The sequence below is a fragment of the Gobio gobio genome (genome assembly GCF_949357685.1).
Source record: "Gobio gobio genome assembly, chromosome: 2".
In the NCBI taxonomy this organism is placed as follows: Eukaryota; Metazoa; Chordata; class Actinopteri; order Cypriniformes; family Gobionidae; genus Gobio; species Gobio gobio.
Genome location: NC_137098.1, coordinates 15,724,413 through 15,751,011, shown reverse-complemented (window position 1 = coordinate 15,751,011; position 26,599 = coordinate 15,724,413). Strand labels below are relative to the sequence as shown.

At 38.1% G+C, this 26,599-nt stretch overlaps 1 protein-coding gene across 1 annotated transcript in view; it reads left to right on the top strand.

Moving 5' to 3' along the window:
- Positions 1 to 8,077: 8,077 nt before the first annotated feature.
- The window catches only part of cacnb2a (calcium channel, voltage-dependent, beta 2a), a 65,813-nt gene continuing 47,291 nt past the window's right edge, over positions 8,078 to 26,599 (top strand). The window contains exon 1 of the mRNA XM_079810696.1: positions 8,078 to 8,209. Coding sequence (XP_079666822.1) covers positions 8,165 to 8,209 — 45 coding nt within the window. The 5' untranslated portion in view covers positions 8,078 to 8,164. The remainder of the gene's footprint in view (positions 8,210 to 26,599) is intronic.

Sequence of the window (26,599 nt, the reverse complement as noted above, 5' to 3'; positions counted from 1 at the left end):
AGTAAAATACTGCAAATTCCCATATACAGTAAGTTACTGTAAATTTATAATTATATAATTAATAAAAAGACCCATAATGCAGTGCATATTACAATAGCTAACCGTAAATAAAATAAATGGTATTTTACTGGGCTTTTTTGCTGTAAGTAACTGTAAAATTGCGGTAAAGTCTAACAGTGTGCACTTAAAGTACAGTATATTTTTATACACTAAAAGTGGGCCTATTAGTTCCAAGAAGTATTGAAATACTCTTACAACTATACTAGTAGTGCATTGGTTTTCGTATACTTCCTACAATGCTAGTATCGTCCTTTTGATGAGATGTTAAACAAAGGACTCTCTGTGGTCATTAAAAATCCCAGGATGTCCTTTGGAAAAAGAGTAGGGGTGTAACCCCGGCATCCTGGCCAAATTTGCCCATTGGCCTCTGTCCATAATCATGGCCTCTAATCATACCCAAATATACTGATTGGCTTCATCATTCTGTCTCCTCTCCACTAATAAGCTGATGTTTGATAAGCATTCTGGCTCAATATGGCTTCCGTCACATCATCCAGTTGGATGCTGCACATTGGTGGTGGTTGAGGAGATTCCCACCTTCCAAATGTAAAGCACTTTGAATACCCAGAAAAGCGTTATATAAATGTAACATTACATTAAATATGAAAATTTGAAAGACTGAAATAGCATTTTCTTACTCCAAATAATCTGATTAATTTACAACTTATTTATTAATTTTTTTCAGTGTACGTGGAAAATACACTTGATGACTTAAAATTAGTGCAGGGCAAATTAGCTCATTAACGCGGGCGATTTAATTTTTTCAGTTTAACTCATTTTAAAATATTTAACGCAATTAACACAGCACCAGTTTTTATATACATTTTTGCCCAGTGGTAGATTATATGATTACGCTCTTATTCATGTAAATGCTTTAATACCATCTGTGTGACAAGAGAACACGCTGTCTGTCAGTGTCCTGTCTGTGTGGCTGCGTCTCAGTCAGCTCATTGAGGGACACACACAATTGAGATGAGATGTGTGTGACAGCGCGTCAGATCCGCGTCATGTTCGGCAGCGGCCGATCTTAAAGTGACAGCAGCACTGATGATGTCTGTCATTAAAGGGGTGGTAAAACACACTCTTTCGAAGGCTTGATTGTGTTTGTGGGGTGCACTGCAACATGTGTTCATGCTTCGTTTAAAAAAAAAAATCATTATTTTTCATATTCTACACTGCTCTGTCCCTCCTTATAAAAACGGTCTGATGGTTTCCGGATTCTATGAAGCCAGTCCCTCAAAAACACGCAATGGGCTCAGATTGGTTAGCTGGCCCAGTGTATTGTGATTCGCTAACCGCCTAGTGCACGTTTGTCTGAAACGTCACGCCCCTTACCTTCACCGGTAGCCTCAGGCTACTAGCCTGTGCTTTGGGTAGTGCAATGGTGTCAATAAAACCATACCAATTTGAGCCCGAATCAGACCTAGACAATTTTAGTGAAGATGATCGAGCAGAACCTGTTCAGTCCTCAAGAGTAAAGACTGCAGATCTATAGTGATCGCTACTGAATGGCACTGTTACTTTTGCTTTCCTGTCTGCTTTCCTCCATGAAATGTGCAGCGGGAGCCGCTCGTGGCCGTCTCATGGGGCGTTCACACCGGACGCGAATAAATTGCGCTATTCGCGCGAAGGTGGACATTTGAACATTTTGAGTTTACTCGCTTCATTCGCGCGTGACATTCACTGCACAACAGACGCGAATTTGCGTCATAGGAGGGACTTCTGCCAGCCGGCTCGTCTCGGTGAGAAATGGCTGACATGGGCTGTGTTTACACGTCTTTTTTTGTTAAAATCTACTGTTAATGTGTGACAAAACGTTGTTTTAAGACTTTTTCAGTCGATAACGTAGTTGTTTAAAGCTCAAATCTGCGGTTTATTTATATAAAGAGTGCCTATTTGTAAATTTTTATCTGGCATTTTCGTAGTTGTGAGCTCCAGCGGATCAGCGGCGCTTACACTGGCAGCTTTTGTCTCGTGCAGCTGAACCGCGCTCCTGTATTGCAAATACAGACGAATATTGTCCATTATGTCACATTTACCGGTCTTCTCCTCCCACCCCTGTCTGTCTCGTGCTTTGATTTCGTAGGCATTGGCAACAACACTCCAGCCTACTAACTAGCCTACCACAACAACTATTCCCCGCGGCGATACAAAATGGCCTCGCCCCCCCTTATTTAATATTCTCGGAGGAGGGATTTATGTAAATATTGGGGCTGGTGATGTCAGCAACCTTGGAGGAATGTGTAGTAGTCCCTAGCGGCCGTTTGCTGTAGTCCTTAGAAATTGATTTCTTTAAAAGCAAATATCTCCCTTTGCTTTAAACTTTGAACCTTGTAACTTTGCAGATGTTGTTTATGCTCAAACAGCAACATTACACAATAGCTAAAGTTAGAAAAGTGAAATCGTGCTTTACCACCCCTTTAAAGGGGTGATGAACAGAAAAATCTACTTTCCTGTGAGCCTTTGATATATAAAAGTTCATTGTGATATAAGAATATCCTGTAAGTTTCAGAGCTGAAAACTTCCTTGCAAAGCCCAACGTCCCGGGGATGTGCATTGTTCACTCTCTTGACTTGATATTTGAAGGAAAAATACAATTGCGGAAGTTTTTGCTGTTTGCCACGTACTTGGCGCGCACGTGCGCGTGTTTGTGTTTGTGTGTGTGTGATGCACAGTTTGCGTTTATATCCACTGATCGGGCGGGCCAAGTAATATAAAATAACATTCATATTAATCGCGGGTGGGTGAGAGATAAATCATTGTGTTTGTTTGATAAAGACATTTTGTGAGCCCTTAGGGACGAATCATTCCGGTTGCTGCTTTCAAAACAATGCCTCATGCATACTCACCAGGGAGCCTAAGCTCATTAAATATGCAAATCTTATCCAATCCTAGCCGTGGGCATTTACTTCCAAGTCTTGCGGCACGCCTATTAAAACAGAGCTTGTCTTGAGAGAGGCTCAAAACTATGGTCGAAAATAGCCTATTACTTATTCATTATGATGTTTTTGAATGTAAAAACCACACAAACGTCACAAGTAGACCTCAGACAACAGTATATGTGTATATATATATATATATATATATAATATATAAAAAGCCAGTTCATGACACCTTTAATGTTCATCAAAGAACAAAGGGAACAGAGAAAATTGTTGCTTTAATGATGATTAATCTATATTTAATGTATTATTTATGCAGTTAAGAAAGGTGTTTGATAACTATTACATTTCTGTATAGGCTATGTCTAACAGGGAAGGCCAAGGGTAAATATAACATTTATTATAGACTAATGGGTTTATGTAAAGATTGTTTTAAATTCACTTAAATTAAAAGTTGTTATTTTTAAAAGCCTAATAAATATTGAAATTGGTAGCTTTCAGGTATACTGTAATGTAATGTCATTGATGTTTCATAGAGACATTAGTGTCAGTGATACTGACCTTCATTCATAAAAAGATACCATTAAACTAAATATTATCTATCAACTATATCTTTCTATCTATTTATCTCTCTATCTGGAGAACTGTAAAAATACGTCTTAAGTTTCCATATTTGGTGACTTTTTGTGATAAACTTTTTACAATACTTCTTTTGAGGGCAATTTTTAGGGGAAGGGAGAGCAAGATGACAAACATGCCACGTTTCTCACTTGATTTTCTTTCACATCCATCTAATTTTGTATTTAAAAAAACATATGTATTCAGAAAAGGCTGGATTCAGAATACCTAATGCATTACTTATATTCATATACATCCCAAATCTGTATTAATGAATTATAGGGCTGTCACTTTAATAAGGTTAATTTAGTTTGCATTAAAGGGGTGGTAAACCACGATTTCACTTTTCTAACTTTAGCTAGTGTCAGGGTTTTTCCTGGGTCAAAAATGGTCTTCGGTGGTGGCTGACAGACATGGTCATCCATACACACACACACACACACACACGCACGCACGCACGCACGCACAGTAAAAAAGTTCCCTACCCACGTGATCTGCAAGTGCAATACTGACAAAACATTTTAAATAAATTCAAAGAAAATTTGTAATTTTTGCTTATCTTATTTTGATACCTTGATGTTTGTTTTTGTTCCTCATTTTTACACTATTTACTGATAGTTGTTTTGGTATATAATCATATCAATATTAAAAAGTAGTATTAAAAATGAACAAATAGCCTAATTTTCTGCTATATACAATTTCATAAATTTTATCAGCTAGCTAACCACAACTTTGTTCTGGGTTCACTCCAGTCTAAACTAAATGATTTTAGGCTATTTATTTTACTACACATTGTCCAAATAAATAAGCTGAAAGACTGTGGATGATTAAAGCTAATTCTTACTATCCACTCTTGCTAAAGTGGGTAAGCACACTTGTGTTCTCATTTCAAGTGTTCTGAGTAAATGATTCAACTGATTCATGAGTTCAGTGTTGGACTGATCCGTTCTAACCAGTCGTTAAAATGATTCGGTTCAAAGGAGTCATAATGTGGCGAATCGGACATTGGCTGACGCGCTGTGTGTGAATCCCTTCTGTTAGAACATCGCGAAAGATTTGTCAACACACAGAAAACACTTCATAGCCGGATAGGATTTGTTTCACGTTTATTGAAAGTATGCTTTATGTCAGCTGGTCAGAGAATCAGTCAATGTTTTTTGAGCGCATTTCACACCCAGCGGTAATTAAAGGAAAACATTGTCTGATAGCGCCACGTGCAACATGGATTCGGTCTTCCGACCTTTTGATTTTGATTAACGTAATATGTGAAATATTAGAAAGCTAAGAATGCTTATTTTGAAGACAGAGAGCGTGCGAGCGGGGGAGGAGCTCTCTGGTCGTTCTCTCTGACACTCAGTTAACGCAAGGGCAGCGGTCATCTATTCTACATCACTCCTAAATCACAATAACTCATCAAATAAGGCTTTGGCGGGACAACAATTTGTTTTGGCGGCCGCCAAAAAATTTTCAATGTAGGAAAAACCCTGAGTGTGTAATGTTCTGTTTGAGCATAAACAACATCTGCAAAGTTACAACGTTCAAAGTTTAAAGCAAAGGGAGATATTTGCTTTTAAAGAAATCAATTTATAAGGACTACAGCAAACGGCCAGTAGGGACTACTAGACATTCCTCCAGGGTCTCTGACATCATCAGCCCCAATATTTACATAAACCCCTCCTCTGAGAATATTAAATGAGGGGGGGGGGGGGGGGTGAGGCCATTTTGTATCGCTGCAGGGAAGCGTTGTTGTGGTATAGTTAGTAGGCTGGAGTGTTGTTGCCGCAATGCTGACGAAACGCTGTTATTTTCATTCGGATTGCAGGTCCACTTTGTTCAGCCTTCCTAGGGACGGGGGTGTGTTGCAGTGCGTTTAACATACAACATGTTATATGCATGTGTGTATGAGACAGAGGGGAACCGGTCGCATTTGCAGCAGATATATGCTGCCCATCATAAATCAAAGCATGAGACATACAGGGGTGGGAGGAGAAGACCGGAAAATGTGACATAATGGACAATATTCGTCTGTATTTGCAATACACGAGCCGCGGTTCAGCTGCGCGAGACAAACACTGCCAGTGTGAATGCACAACGGGCGTGCGCGGCTCCCGCTGCACATTTCACGGAGGAAAGCTTTCACAATCTTTGCGAGTTCAATGAAGGATTCGCACAACGGCTTGTCGTGAAAGATGGATTTAAAAACAAGCTGTTTACGGGCCACAACCTGTAAGTATGATTTGTTTTTAGTTGATGTGTTTTCCTGTAATAGTTTGTATTGTTAATTGTACGTTGAAGCAAGCAAGTAAACATAATAACGCTGTTTGGCTCTGCAAACCAGTTTGTTAAATGCTCATTCATACTTAACGTTATCCGACAAACGCCTAACGTTACAAACTTTTTTTTAAATCTCAACAGCGATCTTGGAATTAGTGTAAATTATTCTTTGATTAGAGCGTTTATGTGTTGTTTATCTACAGGCATGCTAAACATGGTTCTGAGTTTGATTTGGCTACTAGTAAAGCCAATGTTTAGTGTTCGTTTTGGGTTAATAGTTCTTGCGACAGATATTTGGCTATAATCGTTCTAAAAATACAGAAGTAACGGTGCCATTCAGTAGCGATCACTATAGATCTGCAGTATTTACTCTTGAGGACTGAACAGGTTCTGCTCGATCATCTTCACTAAAATTGTCTGGGTCTGATTCGGGCTCAAATTGGTATGGTCTTATTGACGCCATTGTTTCTAATACTACCCAAAGCAAAGTCTACCGGTAAAGGTAAGGGGCGTGACGTTTCCGACAAACGTGCATGTTGGGGAAAAATTTAATATTTATGTTTGAGTTCACACAGAAGTCAAAATCTGCTTTAGCCATGCAAATCACTTCTTTTAGCTCAAAAGACACACAGTGTCTGTGGAAAACCCAGGGGGGTAGCAGTGGGATATGTAAATTGAGAGCTTTCCCGTACCAAAGGTGTTGGATAATTTAAATTAGTTCTAAGGCAGATGAAGGACCATTGTGTTTTGTTGCTTTTAATTCAAATTTGTGTATTGTTTCTCACCTCTTACTCTGAGTAAAAAAACCTTCAGTGGTTTTCCACAGATGTATGGAAAATTACTGAGGGGGGTTGTTTAAACATTGGTGGGTATAAAAGTTTGTGCTTTCTTTTGTTTTAGCAGTTCACACTCAAGGCAGCCCGAGCGGCTGCACTGACCGTGGCTCTTTCTTGCAAGAAAAATAAATCTTTATAAAGACAATTGGACTATGGTTTGTCTCTTATTAGTGATGTCAACGAATTAATTTTTGCCATTACAGCACTAGGCGGTTAGCGAATCACAACACACTGGGCCAGCTAACCAATCTGAGCCCATTGTGTATTTTTGAGGGACTGGCTTCATACAACCCGGAAACCATCAGACCGTTTTTACAAGGAGGGACAGAGCAGTGTAGAATAAAGGTAAAATATATGAAAAATAATGCAATTTTTTAAAAACGGAGATGAACACATGTTACAGTGCACCCCACAAACACAATTAAGCCTTCGAAAGAATGTGTTTTACCACCCCTTTAAAGCTACACTTTGTAACATTTTCGTCCACTAGAGGTTGCCTGTTCAAAACAAAGGCGTAGTTTGTTGACGGCACGTTTGAGCGCAGAACCTTGAGACATGGTGGAAAAGAGTCAGGATAGGACTCGGGCAGAAATCATGTTCATGGATGCGATTATTAACATTACTGTAGTATGCAGCAGAGCAGGACCGAGTGTTGTGGAGCTGAGCAAGGCCGCAGGAGCGATTGAAGAGCGGGACTGTTATTATGGCATAGTCGCCGGCGGGACTTTTATTATGACACGGTCGCCGGCGCCACTTCCGCTTTTCCAGTCATGAGTATGAGATAATGCAACACTGTTTATCCTATTAGATAATATCTGAGTGTGTTGAAAATGAAGTTATGACGTTCTCTCCGCGGCTGCTGTGACACTTGTTCACACTGCAGTGAGAGTACAGCGTTTCTGCTAAATAAAACCAGAAACCGAGGGTAACGCAGATATGACGCAATCGACAGGCGACTCCCTCAAACACATAGCTCACACGTCCCGTTCCTTGGTTAAAATAGCAATTTCTCACAATTTACAAATAGTTGGAAACATTTGGGATATTCAAAATACTCAACTGAACAAAATATATAACACTGGCCTAGTGGTTTTTGGATATTTTACTGTAAAAATCTTACATCATTCACCTTAAATAATTTTTACTAATCTTTGGTGCGTGTGTGACTGCACATGTGGTTATGTGCATGTCTGAGAGAGCATGGGTTGTTTGTGGGATGGACTGTCACAGTTGGGTTTTTTCCTTAGCGTGGGAAAGAGAGAGAATTCTGGGTTTAGCAGAGCAACTTGACGTGTGTTTGGGAGGAGAGAGAATGTAGACTAACAGACCATTCATTTTACAAGCACATATTTGAGCCCCTTCAAACTCAGCCCACAAGAGCGAGAGGAAACCGCTCTTTCCCCTCTCCCCCCTTCTCTTACTAGGACTGTTTGGAGAGCAACTGGGTGGAGTAGTGCTCTCTGACACACACATATTGTACACACACACAGACAGATGTTCATAGACATGTACCATTCAACCAGCGAGGAGTCTGATTTGGTGAGTCCCAAATATCAGTTTTAAGCTGCTTTCGCACTAGTTTTTGTCATTCTTTGTGATGTTCTACTTCCATTTTCTTCTCTTTTAAACAATGCACGGCTCCTTTCTGGAATTTTCTTGGCTGGGATGTTGTGGGTGGGAATAACACATTTCCTGAAAGTTTCCTGAAGACTTTTTTCCACAGCCTTACATTGATGTGTGAATGTGTTATAGACTGTAACGGTGCCATTACAAGCCTGTGATTGTCTTAACTACGTATGCGATGGGTTTCAACATCAAGTGTGGAATAAATAGAGCTTTCTTAGGCCAGTGTACATAGACATACTGAACTTTAGGTTTCTAAAGAACTGTGTGCAGCTGCTTGGCATGATAAAACTCAAGGAATAATAATAACTAGAAAAACATCCTCTGTAATGTCTGGATCACTTTTTTTCTCTTTGTTAAGACTTATAATAAGACTAATAAGTTTATAATTCATGCGTGTTCCCTGTTAGGTTCGGCATAGTCTATATACATATACAGTATAATGGCAAGTTTACAATCAATAAGATGTTTGAAAATAAAACAAGAATAGTAAATACATTTTTTATTTTTGATTAACAATACTTTAATGAAAAAGTGCAGAAAAGATATGTGAAAAATACCATTTAATGCAGTTAATGGGTGCTCCGTCTATCATATAAAATGTGTGCATTTGTAGCATGTGTTTTTGTAGATGGATAGATATTTTTAGCTAGTCATCTCGAGGACAAATAACTCTACACAACAAATGAAACCGCTTAATATTTAAAGTGTGAGAAAAAGGAAAGATATGTGAGAAAGAGAGAAACACAAATAGTTTACCCTGTAACCTTTAAACACTTTTAAATGCAAGCAAATCACTAGATGTAAGATTACATAGTGACATTGTCCCAGTGTGAGTGTGAGTGTAAATCTTTGGGATTAGTCGATATGTGTAATTATCCACATTGACGTGTGGTGTTCTAATTTAAAATGACAGAGTGGAACATGGTCGAATACATCCGAGTGAATTTGTGTGTGTGTTTTACGCTCTCTATGACCTCTCAGAAAAAAGTAGCCTATGCTAAATTGCCTGAGGAGCACAGCTGAGACTAAGTGATTGTGTGTGTGTGTGAGAGAGAGAGAGAGAGAGAGAGAGAGAGAGAGAGAGAGAGAGAGAGAGAGAGAGAGAGATATTATCTGCCCTTGTGATTAGGGCAGATAATCGATAAAGGTGCACTATGTAACTTTTCCTTCCACTAGAGGTTGCCTGCTCAAAACAAAGGTGTAGTTTGATGACGGCACGTTTGAGCGCAGAATCTTGAGACATGTGGTCTTCACCTCACAGCCGGTGGAAAATAATCAGGATAGGACTCGGGCAGAAATTATGTTCATGGATGCGATTATTAACGTTACTTGAGTATGAAGCAGAGCAGGACCGAGTGTTGTGGAGCTGAGCAAGGCCGCAGGAGCGATTGTTATAAAGAAGAGAGGAACACGCGCCTCACGAGCACCGGGACTGTTATTATGTCATAGTCGCTGGCGGGACTTTTATTATGACACAGTTGCCGGTGCCACTTCCGCTTTTCCGGTCATGCGTCTGAGGTAACGCAGCTCTGTTTATCATATTAGATACATCTGAGTGTGTTGAAAAGGAAATTATGACGTTTGCTCAGTGGCTGCTATGACACTTGTTACACACTGCAGTAAGAGTTAAGCGTTTCTGCAAAATTAAACTAGAAACCGAGGGTAACGCAGATATGATGCAATCGACAGGCGACTCCCTCACACGTCCCGGTTCCTTGGTTAAAATAGCAATTTCTCACGATTTACAAATAGTTGGAAACATTTGGGATATTGTAAGTACTCAACTGAACAAAATATATAACACTGGCCTAGTGTTTTTGGATATTTTACTGAAAATTGAATAAAAGCTTTAATAAAAACTTATTTTCACGCATTTCCTGTAATGTTATGACCTCAGAACACTTACCATACGCATGATTTGTAAACTAATACATTTTGATGGTTGCATCAAATAATCAACTCAGCTTTCCTGACATAGTAAACTTGCTCAGTAGCTCACCTGGTACTGCGTTGCAGTTGCTTTGTGGAGCACTTAGGTACGAGTCCCATGAAGAATGACACATACTCCACAAAATAACTCAAAGACTTGTGGGAACAAAGGCATAGTTGCTTCAGCAAATGTTTTCTTTTCATAACATTATTTGGTTAGTTTGGCGTAGGCTAGGGTTTAGTGTAGGTGGTAGGATACGTTACTTTCAAAACAAAGACCGTAAATAATATGGACGATGCATCTTCACTACCTTCCACTGAAGAAAAGTGAAGCCACCAACGTCCAAATATGACGCTGACACAGGCCCGGTTACAGAATCAAATCATTGAGGGTGCTTCTGAAATTACTAAGGGTGCTCTAGTAAAGTGCAGATAGGCTAAGCAACGGCTCCACCATAGCAGTGTACAGTGAGAAATTTATGATTATTTATTTACAAGTCATCACTTTTACCAATAATTGGAATTTCAAAAAATTACAAATTGTCTATTAATCTTTACATTGCCTTTGCATTGCTTTAAAGCCTTACTAGTATTTCAACGTCATCTTCCTGAGAACCAGAAAAAAAAGGTTTTGTGAATTTAGATTTTTTTTTAACGGTCATTATTGTTTGGAGCATAAAAAATAGGGGTATCGAAATTAATCACTTCTTCGATGCAGACGAGGACGATTCGGTATCGGTTCAGCAATAGACCATAACCGATTATAATGTACTGACGCTTTTCTGCCGTAGCATACAATGGCAGAGAGACGCGAGTGAGAGTAATTAAAATGCCCCAACTACTTTAAAAGACGGCATCTGGGCACATTTCGGTTTTTATGAACAACCTGGTAAGCACGACCTGGAGAACACGCGCTGTGTGTAAATCAAAGCTATCTGATTTATCAAAACAATTTAATTTACATTTGGTCACATAAATGTATCTCCGCGAAACGGATATAAATCCAATCTTCAATTCCCGCACTATATGCAGATTTATTGGAGTTCATGTCACCGAAAACAACAGATACGAGCTGCATTGCAACTGCTTGTATACGAGCTTATTGATCATCACTTTTTAAATTAGAAATCAAAGACTGCAATAGGAAAGCGCGCGGCAACAGCACTGGTCAAATCATTCAGTTTCTTTACTTTTAATGAAGATGATTGTATGTTGACCACCTGCAACTTTACTTTCAGTAGTTTGTGCGTTAGCACAAAGTTTCATTCAGTTTACTGTGGGTAAACATGGCCATAAATGCCATTCCCATTCTCGGCAATGCATCTATACACTGTATCTAATTTGCATATTCATGTATTTTGGGACAATATGTAATTTAAAAAGACATGTAATAATATTTTCATAAGAATGTTTTCTATTTCATAAGAATAGCCAGACTTAAAAGTGTGTATGTTGTCAGAGAAATTCACTAAAATATAATGTCCTCTACAGAGCCAAAACCTCTGTTCTGGGCTTCAGGAGGATATTCCTGTCTTGTGCAGAGTGGTATTTATATTTAGATGTCAATTTGGAAACTTTGCAATATGCAATTGTCCGTCAGTCCTCTTAGCAACAATAGTTTTATTCAATGAATGTTATAGACTTTAGCCTCAAAAGTGAACCAAGATCGCTACGATCACTAAAATGCTGTTGCTTTGTCAGTTCATCGCGATCTCACAAAGTTCCGTTATAAAAAGTTGTCAACAATAAATCTCTTACTTGCATTGTTTCTTGACTTTGTTTGTTAATGAGAGGTTTCGCGAGCCTGCATTAACTCTAAAAATGCATCTATAAATAGATGCATTTGACGCTCTCTAGAGCTCGGACACCAATGTGCAAATCTGCCAAATCTGTTTCGCCAATATTATTACAGTATCAACTGAGGGTGCTTGAGGGTGCTTTGTCTTGCACCCCCCGTAGAACTGGGCCTGCGCTGCCTGCAGGTCTGATTTGGGACCGAATCTGTGCAGTAGTGACCTCGGGACTGGAGTCTGTGCATTAGAGAGCAGGAAGTAGAGCCGCGGTATCAAAAGCCCGCCCACACTCTCTCAGATTAGAGCTTGGATCTGGCCCAAAAAAACAAGCCTGACCCTCCCCGAGCCCGTGCACGTTGTGTCTGAGCATGGCCCAGCCTGGCCCGACACATTAACTGTAATTATGAGCCCGAGCCCGATTTAAACCCGACCATTTTTTTAATACGTTCTGATGAGAACAAGCCTGTAATGAGCAAAGCGGAGCGGTGTGACGCTCAGGTCAGTAATCCGCTCTATGCCAGCGCGCTCCACTCATGAACCGCTCACCAGTAAAACAACGTTCGCTCAAATCACGCTCTATGACATTTATCTGTACTGTAGCCTACTATACTTGTTGTAGCCATTAAACAATGTTTTTGTTTCATATTTATGTTTAAATATTATAATGTTATTTTTAAATTTAATCTAGGCTATATTGATTATGAAAAGTGCAAAGATGCAAGTGGGTCAGACATGATTTTGACCACTTCCAGTGTCTCCCACAGATTAGAAACCAATTTGTGGTGGCTGGGGGGCGGATGCGGAGCATGGGGGGGGTGTTGGTGATTGGCACAAATATCGATTTCGATCTTGATTGAGTATCAATTCATTTGTATTTAGCCTACTGTACATATAAGGAAAAGTAAGTGTGCCTTTTTAGCACTATTTTAAACTTTTCTTGGGTTCAATTATATTTGCTTGCATTCATTAATATTCACTTGTGTGTGCTTATATCAGTATCATTAAAAATATTAGGATGTAAGTTAATAACTTTTTAAAATTTCACATTTAAAGAAATCTAGTGTTTGGTCATGTCTAAATATTTATTAAATGCAAAACCTAAAAATAAGTAAGAAGTTATGATCTGCAATACTTTTTTGAGCAACTAGACTAGATACATGTATATTTATTAAAGAGCCATACAGGCACCCTGTGGGTAATGGCTTTACAAATGAAAATTATAATTTTCCCAGCCACAAAATGGCTCTAATTTGCCTCTTTGCATTGTAATTCTCTATTTTAACCTTAATTACTACACTAATTGTAATATAAATAATAAAGCATATTTTAAGTGGTCATTAATGGACCATAATTATTGCACAAATAGTAGGCCTATTTAGTACCAAAAGATATCCTCAAAATATCCAATAAATATTCACATTTGACCACCAATGAGTATGAGTGTGACCAATTAGTAAGGAATACCTGAGGGCTAAATACAAGAAAAACATTAATGTTAACAATGTTGCATCTCCATCACTCTCCATAATAAAACGATAATGTAAATATGGTTGACATTATAATCAATGCAAACTATGCTGTACTGTTTACCAAAAATTGCTGCAAACACCTGTATAGTGAAGCTGTTGTTTATCCGCTTAAGTCATGCAAATTTATTGAAACAGCGCTGGTTTGTGTGGAACTATTGAGAACTATTTATTAGCCAAAAACGCTATTTATTGTTTGAATTTCGTATTCAATTTTAAAAGCTTAGACTTTCATATCAAAAGCAGGTTTTGCAGTTTGGTGTGAGATTTACTTGGGCAGAGTGAGAGCGTGAGACAGAGCCTGAAAGCAGTTTGCAACCCCAACGTTCGGTTGAATGGAACGCACCTTTTGTGTGTGTGTGAGAGAGAGAGAGAGAGAGAATACACTGCGTGTTTTAAATAGCGTGAATAACGATGCACAATATGTGGTGGCCGGTGTTGATTCTGGGGCGCACCGCCACAAATTAATCTATGTGTGGGAAACACTGACTTCATTAAGTTTTGTTTTGTAAAAAGCCTTTCTTTAAAGTGGATTTTAAAGAAAATGTATCGTTTTGTATAAATTGTATCTTAATTTGAATCTATGTTTCATCATCCAATTGCCTGAATTTAATAAATAAAGCAAAAAAAGCAAATAGGCTATAGCAGACAATAATCGTGACATGGAGGCACCGAAGCGTTCAAGATTGCTCTTGAACATGTCTCATAAATAAAACGAAACTCAGCAGGCTACTTGCCTCACAGACATGAGAAATATGTGTATAGAAAGTTTGAAATGTCTACTTTTAAACAAAACAATTGGAAACAAAAAGAAATCGTTAAGCAAAGCGCAGTTCATGCGAGCAGCTCATGACTACTCAGCAGTTCTGTTCAGAATGCTACGCTTCATCACTGCATGTGCTGTTTAACCTGCATTTTTAGACTAATCCTGAATTGTGCAGCTTTGTAAACATTTGTTTCTTAGTTATAGAATTAGTTCTTACTTTGCTGAAAAAAAAAAAAAAAAAAAAAAAAAAAATATATATATATATATTTTTATATATATATATATATATATATATATATATATATATATATATATATATATATAAATAAATATATATATATATATATATATATATATATATATATATATATATATATATATATATATAAATATAAATATATTTATATATATATATATATATATTAGGGGTGTAATGGTACACAAAACTGACGGTTCGGTACGTACCACGGTTTTGAAGTCACGGTTCGGTACGGGTTCGGTACAGCAGTTTTACAAAATTGCTTTTTATTTATTTTTATTAAATAGTGGTTTACTGAAGAAAAAAGTACTAAAAGTTTATTGAAGATATTGCTGTAAACTATAGGGAGCCCTTGCTTGCACTAAAGGTTAACAACAGAGCCAAAACTATTAGCCTAAATTCAGTTGGTATTTATTTTTAGGTATAATAATCAACACTCACACGCGCGCGCCGCGGCCACTTGGACTGACGTGTCTACAGTGATCAGTCGTCACATTAAAGAGAGTCAAAACGGCATTTATCGCTTGAATTTCATGATAAAATGGACAGAATACTTAATATGTTCGTGTGGGAACTAGGACTGAAGTGTGTTCCGCGCTTAAAACAAGCCGACTGTTAACTGTTAAAGATTGCATTCGTAACCGTTCGGTACACACGCGCACCGTACCGAAAGCCCTGTACCGAAACGGTTTGGTACGAATACGTGTACTGTTACACCCCTAATAAATATATATATAGGAAATATCGGCCTGACCCGGCCCGCGGATCGGGTTGGGTCAAGTTCGGGCTCGGGCTCGGCCAGAGAATCTAAACTCTATCTCAGATTCAGAACAACTCATTATGTTGGTGTGAATTAAACAGTAGAAATTAAAGCTAAAGTTCCTGAAAAATGTCCGTTAGTGCCGTTCACTCAGAGAAGCCACCAACTTTGCTGCCGTACCATGGGTGCAGCGGCGCAATGATATTACACAGCGCCTGAAAATAGTCCCCAGCACGCTCTCTCTGCAAGCAGGTTGTCACGTTGGTTATGTTGACGGAAGTTAGCCTATTTTCAGGTGCTATGTAATATCATTGCGCTGCTCCAATTTTACGGCAGCAAAGTTCCTTATTACGCAGGAATGAGAGAATAGTTCCTAGTAGGGATTAGGGTTGCCACCCGTCCCGTAAAATACGGAATCGTCCCGTATTTACAAGCAAAATGACGCGTTCCGTATCAAACCAATACGGGACGCGATTTGTTCCGTATTTTACATAGGTCCACACATAGTTTAATAAACACACAAGGATTTTGCAGTGTGGAGAATACTGATAGCAAATATAAACAAATCAATTTCACAATAAGTAGTACAGGAGCTCATTTGTGCGTGATTGCGTTTTAGCGGCTTTGTTGTCATAGCGGCGGAGTCTCGAGAACATGAGCTGTGCCAGAGTGTGTCTGTAAACTTGCCGGTTTTTTAAAAAACATGTCGAGCTCGCGTCGCGTGCCTCCACCGTTTAAACGCAAGAGGATCTCCAGATATAGAGCTGAATATCAAACAGGCATCAATGGGTCTGTCCAGTAACTCCTGATGAACCTCAGGCCAACTGCACACTTTATGAGAAGCATTTCAGTGTCTCAGACTGACTGACTTAAAGCAACAGCGGTGGCAGACACATCTGTGCTTCTAGGTAGCCTATAGTTTTTTTTTTATGGATAATATATTAATATAATATTCCATACATTATCAGAGCTTGGCAGACAGAATTATTATTTTTTAGACAGGTTAATTAATAGATTATAGCCTAATAAATGTAATTATTAATTTAAAATTTACCTAATCATAACCAATAATCCTGTCATATAAAGTTTGACATTTAAAACATGTTTTAGATAAAAATGGGACAAATAATTACATGATAATATAGTCATAATTTAAGTAAATTAATAAAAAAAAATACATTTTTGAAATTCAAAAAAGTGATTACTGGTTCAGAATGACTGCTTAAAGGGACAGTTCACCCAAAAATGAAAAAGCAGAACAAAGAAACTCATACAGGTCTGGAACATCATGAGGACGAGTAAATGATGACAGAATTTTCATTTTGGGCTGAACTGTCCCTTTAAAGTGCACCAAATAGGCTAAAGAGTTCTTTAGAAATAAATAAAATAATCAAATGTAAAATAATATAAAATGTATTCTGTTGCAAGTTCACATACTTGATCTCATGTTTTCTTATGGTTTATTATTGAGCTGTTAAGTTGTCAATGTAGAAATAATCATTTCATGACGTGTTTTTTTTTTTTTGGGGGGGGGGGTTGGTTCGTGAATGGGTGTCCCTTATTTTGCCACACCAAAGGTGGCAACCCTAGTAGGGATGCTCATATTGACCATTTAACCGTTAACCGATAGTATGAATTTTGACCGATTAATACTCTCAGTTAAACGGTTTAAAAAGTTTTTTTTTTTTTTTTGCTGCATGGTCACTACATAAGATAAGAAACAATATCGAGTTTATAAAACATGAAAGAACAACACGTATATCGGTGAGAACACTCGTTTTAACAGCCTATATACACCGGGACTGCATTTGACTGCATATCACAATTTTCCCAATATTGATTCTTCTTGCAATCTTAATGCAATGGACTGTGGCCTACATTAAACCTTTAAATAAAATGTTTACACAGTCATATACAATATACAGTGGCGCTTCACTCATGAACTGCTCAGTGGGAAAATGACGTGCGCTCAAATCCCGCTCCGACATGACATTTCTCTGTACTGTAGCCTACTATGCTTGTAGCCATTAAAACACGTAATTAGTTTCAGTTTAAATATTATAATGTTATTTTTTTGTTTTTGTATAAATTGTATCTTAATTTTTATCTATGTTTAATCAACCAAATTGCCTGGATTTAATAAATAATAAGCAAATAGCCTATAACAGACAATGACATGGAGGAGGCGGCGGCGCAGTGTGAACAATGGCTTAAATGAACTACTAGAAAAGAAAAAAAACTTTAGTCAGTACAGTTGTCAGTACATTATAGTCATGTCTGGGCGCAGGTCCACCATCTGATCTGGATACGGCCCGGATCCGGTTGACTGCAGGAAACCTGGGATAAACAGAGAGACTAACATTAGCGTAGATGCCATTCTTTTCATGATGTAACGAGTAAATCAGGTGTTATGGGAAGTGTTCCCGGTTTCCGGCTGACCTAATTAATGCAGCCTAACAATCACTTAATTGAAAAAAAATTGTTTACGTGTATGCCAGGTTAAAGAGATGTGTTTTTAGTCTAGATTTAAACTGACAGAGTGTGTCTGCTTCCCGAACAATGCTAGGAAGACTGTTCCAGAGTTTAGGTGCTAAATAGGAAAAGGATCGACCGGCTGCAGTTGATTTTGATTTTGATATTGTAGGTATTATCAACTGGCCAGAATTTTGAGGCCGCAATAGATGTGATGAAGTATAATCGAGTCAACACATTGGCTGCGTCCGAAATCGCATACTATGTGAGTAGGTACTACATTTGAATTTGAACGAACTTCGAGACCATTAAAAAAGTATGTTCTATATAGTATGAATGAATGTAGTATGAATGTAATCCGGACGTACTATATCCACCATGTTGTCATGATCATGTGACCTACCAGTGTCAGTTGCATCCCATCACCATAAATCATCTCCCGTGGCCTCATGGGATGGTAAAGTGTCCATTGTATGCGCACTTCAGAATCTCGCCGGAAGTAGTAGGTCATCTGGGTACTTGTTGATTACTGTTTTTCGAATACTATGAATTCGGACATACTACTCTGTTGGCGTACTGTTTTACGCATACTATATAGTAGAGAAGTATTCGATCTTGGACGCAGCTTTCAAATAATACTGCGCGTTTAAAGGTTTTTAAGTGGGCCTTTAAGTCTGTGCTCTAATTCTAAAGCATTCGATTGTTCAAGTTGGAAATTTCATTTTCAGATCAAAAAGTGAATTAATAGATTATAACTACTGCATAAATATAATTTAGTACCATAACCCCCCCCCCCCCCCCCCCCCAAAATACAAAATATTAAATAAAGAACATTATCGAACTAAAATATAGTACATTCATTTAATAAAAAATAAAAAAAAATCTGTAATTTTTGACCACCACGTGAAGACCACCAGAGGGTTAAGAAGGCTACACTTAGGTGGACCTTTATTTCATTGACATTATCGGCAAGTACAGTTTTGAAGTACACAAGTGCACAGTCAATACAATTAAGCACACTTCCTTTTTTCACAAGGGCACATACAAATTTTGCAGACACAGCACACATGCTCTCGCACACACACAAGTAAATGTGCAGTGCGTTTAATCACAGAAGACGACACACAGATGGAGAGACTCTGAAGACCAGCGCAGAGGCAGAGAGCGAGGAGGATGGGGAGGGTGGGAGATGAGAAAAGAGGGCTGAGTGAAGGCAAAACAGAGGACGTATCAGAGACACAGGAAGACTAGAGCTGACAGAAAACCGGGTGCCTGATGTTTGACTGAGGAATATGCAGAAGGCGGGAAGGACAACGTGTGAAAGAAGAACTGGCAGTTAGAGGTGCAAATCACTGCAGCAAACGTGCTTGCTTCTTTAGCGTCGGAGCGCTGGGCTCTGGGGAGCGGGGAAGGGCTCTTCATAGAGGAGCATGACAGCCTGGCTCGGTGGTGGTGCTGCTGCAGCGGGATGGACCGACTCTCATTCATTCTAGGAGGAAATACATAGGCCGTTGCAGCTCTCATCATCCACTATGCGCAGGGATCAAGAGCAAGCACATGGAATTGCGTGCCATTATCAACAACACAGCAGAACTCTTCGTCCCCACAGCGACAGCACATCTAGCATTGATAACATTAGCCCGGGCAACAGCCGAGATATTAGGTAGCATTTGACTTTATGTGGGTTAAATTGTAGTTTTAGTCAAAGCTACAGGAAAGAAAACAGTTTAGCTGAACAATAGCAATAGTGCATTTGTTGAGGTCCTTCATGCATTTTATCAAACGAGTACCTTCTGCTCTGATATAGATTTAGTTTTTTCTTTTAACTTAATGATCATTTCATTTTTGACTGTAGCAGCTCTCAGGTTTAAGTATAATGTTTGCGTATAATTTGGTAGATGATGGGCGGTGTATAGTTGTTGTTAGAGTTTATTGAAGTTTGTGGTTGGTATGGTGAGGAGAGCAAATGCTCTAACTGGATTGGCTGATGAAGGCCTCCTGGATACGACTGCTGAAACGAGCAACAGGAAACCGAGTCAAGAACAACATTGGCGTAAGAAGCTATTAATCTTAATCTACTCTATTTGTGTGTTCGAGTGAGTTGTGCGTTTGACAATTGACAGCAAAAGGATATGCTAGTATGATATTGAGCACCTTGTGATTTATTTTCTGTATGTTCTTGAATGATGATAACACCCACATTTCACTTCTGACCTTGCTTGACATTAGGTGACCATGATTCATGTTAACTCAGTGCCTAGTCAGTGTGAAGGTTTAATCTCTAAACATTTCCTTGAATCTCTCTCTATTGCCTAGTGCACAAAAGGGGGAAGAACTATTACAGAGATGCACACATTTTAATGTATTTATGTGTTAATTTTACTACCCTTATGAAAAAGAAGCGTGCTTAATTGTATTGATTGTGCATAAGTAGTCTTCAACTGTACTGTAATATAATGTTATTTATAAAAAAGGCAACTTAAGTGTACTTAAAGATAGTACACTTTAATTACTGCTTCTTAAGTACACTTTAAAAAAAATGGTAATGATGCCAAATTAACCCCCGGTTTAAAAGACGCTTTAATATATTATGCGTTTTATTAGTGAGCAACTGTTTAGACGCATTCATCGACAGAAAATGAATTATTGCTATATAGCTCAACACGGTTAGTCTTATTGTTTGAAGCTCTTGTTTTCTTGATTTAGGGTTAGAGTTAGGGTTAGTTCTCTCATTAGCATTCGCTCCCCCAGCCTCATTCAGCTCCCATGGCTCTCAGTAGTGTTGTAGTACTCGGTCTTGGTCTCGAGACCGGTCTTAAGACCATTTTTTGAAGGTCTTGTCTCGGTCTCGACTGCATTTCTTCTCATTTAATCTCAAGACCAGTCAAGAAGACCACAACTGCAAGGATATCACTAAATTGCCGGTGCATTGTCTGATTTAACAAACGTTCAATAAGCAAGAAGTTAATATTAAATGACACATTTTAAACTGTGTCTTTGCTAATTCGGCAACATTTCGTTATTAAATGAATCAGCTGCTTTGAACAAATCGGTTGAATAAATGATTCTGTGACTTAAATAATGTTAATAATGTTTTAATGTTAAATTCATCTGAACATTATTTATGCAGGTGTAATTGTACAAATTCAAATGCAACTTCTGTACCATGAATTTTATTGTTAGTGATTTGCAGACGATAAACGGCGTTACTAACAGAATAATTTTTTTCAGTAACGAGTAATCAAACGAATTACTGTTTCTCCCGTTACAACGCCGTTAGCGTTACTGAGGGAAAAAAAACGCGCCGTTACTATAATTGAGCTCACTGAAGCGGTTTTCATCCGAACAGGCTTTCTGTCAGTCGGACCTGCAATGTGTTTTTTTTTCTCTGATTGGTGTGTGTGTGTGTGTGTGTGTGTGTGCGGGCGTGCATGCCATGCGTGTTGGGGGGTGGGTGGGGTGGAACACATAACTGATGATGATTGGTGGGTGGGAGACAAGGTTGAGGTTGATAGTGGTTGAGTTCTCACGCACGCACAAGCATATGCACAGTCACAGTCACACACACCAAGTCCAACGACTTCAAAAGGTAGCTTTCGCAAACTGGAAGTATAAGCGCTACTTTTCCCTCGTTGAGGTGAAAGGTAAGAATGTTTATGTAACGTGCAGCAGGAAGAAAGAGTCTCTCCACGTCGGTGGCTAGTAATTCTAATCTAATGAAGCCTCACATCATCACATGCCGCCACAACATTAGTGGCTAAAATCCCAGGTGATAACGTGAGCTCCACTACCAAAGTAGTAGTATAGTACTGATAATATTTACACAATATTTACACCACAGTAGGCCTACTGATAATATTTACAATAATGTATTGAATTTGATAGGTGTCTCACATTGTCCCACAGCAACATTACAATAGTGTACATTAATGTACAATGTTTTATAATAATTCTATTTAGTGTCCAATTCATTCATTTAACATATTTAATATTGGGGGGTTCCAAGTTTAGAAAAAAAAAAAACCTTTCCCTGGTAATTAGTTACTTTTATAATGATGTAACTCAGTTACTAACTCAGTTACTATTTGTAAGTAGTAACTAGTAACTATAACATTACTTTTTTAAAGTAATGTGCCCAACACTGGTGATTTGATTTGTAACAGCGCTAAAGTGTCTTACTATTCTAATTGTATTTATTCATTAAATACAAGACATTTCTCAGACAGTAGATTTGGATCTTTTAGATTCATTTAAGGAGTGCCAGTCTGGTCTCTGTCTTGACTCTGTCTTGGTCTTGGTCTCAACCCCACAAAGTCTTGGTCTTTTCTTGGTTTCGGCACACACTGTTCTTGGTCTCGAATTGGTCTCGGTTTAGGTGGACTTGACCACAACACTAGCTCTCGGCCTCGTCCTGTGCCTTTAAGTTCACCTAACTGCATTTAAAATATATTTGAACTATAATATATTTTAATTTGCTTGTGTCTGAAAGCATTCAGTTTGCAATTTAAAAAATATTTAAAAGGGGTTCTGTAATAAGCAGGGTACAACTGGGCTAAAGGCACACCTTCAGAAAATGTTTGCTTTTTACTATTCCCATAGTGTATAATTTGACAAAAAAAATATATATATAAATAAGGTAAAAGGCTCACCAGCGTAGGGCAAAAGGCACTCAGTATTGATACAAATATTTTAATACTAGTTCAAAACTATCACTTTAGCAACATTTGTACTATTTTCTGTTTATTTTGATAAATAAAATAATTAATTTTTGTTCAATAAATATACTGTCAATAAAATATGTTAATATAAAAATATATTTTAAAAGTACAGAAACAAAATCATTTTAAAAAGTAAAGATTCTGAAAGCGGAGATCCCATAATAATTTAATATAGATTTACAGTAGTAACAAAAATTATTCATATAATATTTTTAAATATGCTGGTTTTTCATTATAAATATTGTGATTTATCTCTAAAGTGGACACCAAACTTGATTTATGATATTTACATCTGAATCTAACCATGACGTCAACAAATCGAAAAGTTAGCCAGCTATTTATCAGCTGCTTTTTACCCCAAATTAAGGGTTGAACGACTTTTTAAAAGTAGACAGTTATGTGATGAAAGTCGAGTCGACTAGTCCTCGATGACGTCATTAATGAACAAATAAATCTGAATCTCGAGACTCAAACGCGGGTTGCCTTGCCTTATGCAAAGCTGTGGCATATGAGACGGTGCTGCCCACAACAGCTATTGCTCCTTCATAACAGCTTAGTTGATCAGTTCTTTTGTCTTTGGGTCATTATATTTCTCACAGATTTGTGCTCGTTCTGAATCAGATGCAGATAAAGTAGCACAGTAAAGATTACATTTATATGAATACATTAGTGAGAGAGTGATTATGTGTGAACTAATTCTACCTGACAGAGTCTCTACTAATAGTGAAGCTGTGAGTTTTAGGTACTAAGAAATATATGCTAGCGTAAGTAGATTTGTATCACATGAAGAACTAGAATTAATCATTTTCCACTTACCTAATGTGTCAAGGCAGTTTTCCAGGCATTATCAAATGAAAGCAAGTGCAACCTTAGTTGAAACTGTAATAATAATATTGACGAAACAGATTTGGCAAACATTCCAGTGCGTATTTGTGTTTGTGCTCTGGATAACTTCGGATATTTCTATTTGCGGTGCTTTTGCGCAGTGAGTGGTGTAGCCAATCACAACGATTGTTGATCCTTGAAGTTTAATATTAGTCAGAATCCACTCACCACTCAAAATGCCAGAATATTTGCTAAAACAAAAACAAAAAAATGTATGAGACTGTGTTTTATTAGTGATTTAAAATATGAAATGTAATTGTAAGCTTTGTGTGAACAGCTTTGGAGAATTGTTTTTGAATTGAAATTTTTCCCCATTCAAAGAGAGCTGTACTATCAGTCATTAATTACTCACCCTCATGTCGTTCCAAACCAGTAAGACCTTCGTTCATCTTTGGAACACAAATTCCAAAGATATTTTTGATGAAATCCGAGAAATCTCTGACCTCTCCATAGACAGTGACTGTAAATTGTTAAATAGTCCTTGTGACTTCAGTTGTTCAACCTTAATTTTATGAAGCGACAAGAATACTTTTTGTGCTAAAAAAAAAACAAAAATAGCGACTTCATTTAACAATTTAGTCACGTCTGTCAGTCTCCTACGCTGTTGACATAGTAAATACAGTGTAGCGCTTCCGAGTTACATCAAAGCTACGCCAGCACTCCGGCTAACCATTGGCCAAAGCTGTTCACGTGAGCACCACGACGCATGTAATGCTGACATAGGAGCTGGCCAATATAAACTTCGTAGAAGACTGACACAGGCAAGAAGAAATTGTTGAATAAAGTAGTTTTTGTTTTGTTTTTTGTGTACAAAAAGTATTCTCTTGGCTTCATAAACTCAAGGTTGAACCACTGGAGTCACATGGACTATTTTAACGATACCTTTCTGGGCCTTGAAAGTGTTGATTTAATTGCTGTCTATGGAGGGGTCAGAGACCGAGTGCTCTTGGATTTCATCAAAAATATCTTAGTTTGTGTTCCGAAGATGAACGAAGGTCTTACGGGTTTGGAATGACATGAGGGTGAGTAACTAATGACAGAATTTTCATTTTTGGGTAGGGCTGTGCGATATTGAAGAAAAATGCGATATGCAATACCTTTATAAATAATGCGATATTCAATATGCGATACGATATTGCTTTAAGTGGTTAAAATCTATTTAAATTGTATTTAAAAAAATATTTAAGAAATGAGAATGATACCATTTATGTGTTTCACATTCTTTCTGGGAAAAGAAAGCACCGCTACAACTTCTGAAATTGACCAGCAGTGTTTTAGCAAAAATTTATGTCACAAATCTGACAATATAATTTTAACATCAATGTAAACAAAACAAAAAATGTCATGCCAATATCCAGAACATCCAGGTAAACAAAGATACCTGAACTAGGGGTGGACGATTATTTTTGTTATTTAAATGTATCTTTCTTCACATGAATTAAATATACACTGATACATAATAAAGATACAGAGGTTATTCAGCCAATATGATTTTCTCTTTTTCTTTTGTTGTTTGACAGACAGCGGCAGATTTTCTGTATTAGCAGGCTGTCACTTTAAGACATAATGCACAGATCCTATTGACACGCATTCGGTTTCTTTCCCCAACTGATATCGTTCACTTAAAGCATAACGACTGTGTTTACATGAATACTCGTCAAGACAGCCATTTTGACATACCTGTGTGTATTTGACAGTTTGAGTGTGTAACAAGACACGAAACAGAACTGAAGGGATCACACGCTTTCAGAGAGGCGGCTAGTGCACACGTTTTGGTGTTTGTGTCAGACTGTGTTGTTTTTCGCAAGTTATTGCGTTTAATAACTCTTTTTAATGTCAAGCAAGTCACATAAGTAACAGTCGTGTGCCCAGTCTATTCTCTGCTATATGCGTCGTCCTAAAACGCACACTTTTCACAATGTTGAAGTAGCCTATTAAAATCATTCAGATATTGCGTGCCGTTGCGATATGCATATTGCAATATGAACATTTGCGATATTTCGATAATTTAGATATATTGCGCAGCCCTAGTTTTGGGTGAACTAACCCTTTAAATAGCTGCCCGCATGCACTGGTATGTAGGCATGTAACACACTGGTAGATCACTAGGGACACCCCTCAACAACAACAAAATAGGTACACAAGTAGTACACAATACACATAGTGTTACACCTTAACTGCACCTTATGGCAGCCAACTTGTCTAACGGCTAGATCTGCTAGGAGGGATACTTGCGTAGTCCGATGTAGTCCACCAAAACCATTCACATCATTCAGCAGATCTATTCCTCCAATACCAAACATATCAACATTAAAAGTCCCATGACATGACAATTTCACTTTATGAGGTTTTTAAACATTAATAGGAGTTCCCCTAGCCTGTATATGGTCCCTAAGTGGCTAGAAATTTCGATAGGTGCAAACCGAGTTCTGGGTGTCCTGCTCTGCCTTTGAGAAAATGTGAGCTCAGACGAGCCAATCTGGAATCTTTCCTGTATGTCGTCATACAGGGAACGGTTACCTCCCCTTTCTTTTGGAGAAAATGGATTCAGTTTATTTTAGTCGCAATGTCAGCACAGGTTTTACAAACAGACTTTTACCATATGGATTCGACAGTACTGCCACAAACAGTGAGTAACAGTGTTCATTAATGCCTGATCTGTGATCAGTGATTTCTGATGTGTAGCTAATTATTCAAGTTCACACAGACTTTCTTTCTTAATCGTTTAATACTGTTTATGCATCAGTGAATCAAGCCAGTGAGTAAATTATTAACTTCACAACTTCACATAACTTCCGTTAGTAGCATGAAACAAATCTGTTATTTAAAGTGTGTTAAACTACAGAGAGCGATCAAAGAACACTCTCTTTATAATGTTCGGAGCTGTCAATCACATGTTGCGAGTATATCTGCACACTTGCCCAAACTGCCGTTATAAAGAATGACACTGTTATGCTGCACAACGAAGCTCTTGATGTATTCACATCGATATTGTGTTTGCTGTTAGTTGTGGTCAAAGCATTTTGTGAGAGAAATAGCGTTGCAATGACGAGATCACTGCATTCACGCGATCAACAGACTGTCTGTCTACTCAATGCTCATCACTGCAGCTTTTCATGTGATGGGAAAAGATCTAAAAAATAATGCTATAATCAACACTTTCACGATTCATTCATCTCGACAGCTGTAATGGTA